The following is a 903-nucleotide window of genomic DNA, read 5'->3' as shown; positions in this document are numbered from 1 at the left end:
CTTGTAACCAACATTTAACCATATAATATCATAGAATGATATTATATGGTTAAATGTTGGTTACAAGACAGAAGTTTGCAGAACGTTGGATAATAATTCATTACATGATTACTGTTCACATTGTTGCAGATCGAGACCCTTAAAAAGGCGTTGGCTAACAAGGAAGCACTAACTCCTCAAACTAACAAACCAAAGGAAGCATCAAGGACACCTTTCCAGAAGCCTAAAGCAACAGCTGAGCTTCAGGAAGGATATGATGCCACAAAATTGTATGATCAAGCGGGTAATAATAGTTTCATGAAGACTCCTCCGAGTACACCTTTTGCTTTTAGAAGCCAGGATACTCCTCAAACTCCAGCTTTTGGTCTCAAATACCTGCAAGCTTCTCAGCTCCTCGGAGTCCAACTTCTGGTTTTAAAAGACAACAGCCTCCTCGGAGTCCAACTTCTGGTTTTAAAAGCCAGCAGCCTCCTCGGAGTCCAACTTCTGGTTTCAAAAGCCAGCAGGCACCTCGGAGTCCAACTTCCGCTTTGAAGAGCTGTAATGTACCTAGGAGTCCAACAAATGCTGCCATCAAAAGCCAGGTTGTGAAAACAATAGATAACAGAACAAAGATTGCTTCTCTTTAACTACCCAAGACACCGGAGCCACTGATAACCTCTATAAGTGAGAACAAGGCAGGAATGCAAAGTAACCGTACCATTTCATCTGAATTAGCCTTTGAGTAGCAGTACTCATGGAAAGGGATCTCAAATACGAAGATCACTTCGGACTATTGGGAAACTGATTAATGGTTCTGATAGAAAGTATGTAAGCTATAGCTTTTCGGAAGTTTAACATTGTGATTCTGTTGCCTGAGATACTCCTGTTATCTTCCCGTCCTTATCATGGACGCATAATCGT

General features: G+C 41.4%; 1 protein-coding gene across 1 annotated transcript in view; it reads left to right on the top strand.

The window, feature by feature from the left end:
• Positions 1-584, top strand: part of LOC107856862 (kinesin-like protein KIN-14L) — a gene marked incomplete at both ends in the record, with an annotated part of 2,186 nt that extends 1,602 nt beyond the window's left edge. Inside the window, 3 exons of the mRNA XM_047403412.1 lie at positions 72-84; positions 130-283; positions 391-584. Coding sequence (XP_047259368.1) covers positions 72-84; positions 130-283; positions 391-584 — 361 coding nt within the window. The remainder of the gene's footprint in view (positions 1-71; positions 85-129; positions 284-390) is intronic.
• Between the last annotated feature and the right edge of the window lie 319 nt (positions 585-903).

Source organism: Capsicum annuum, unplaced genomic scaffold (genome assembly GCF_002878395.1).
Source record: "Capsicum annuum cultivar UCD-10X-F1 unplaced genomic scaffold, UCD10Xv1.1 ctg40797, whole genome shotgun sequence".
NCBI lineage: Eukaryota > Viridiplantae > Streptophyta > Magnoliopsida > Solanales > Solanaceae > Capsicum > Capsicum annuum.
Note: the sequence above shows the minus strand (reverse complement) of the source record. Positions and strands in the feature narration are given on the sequence as shown.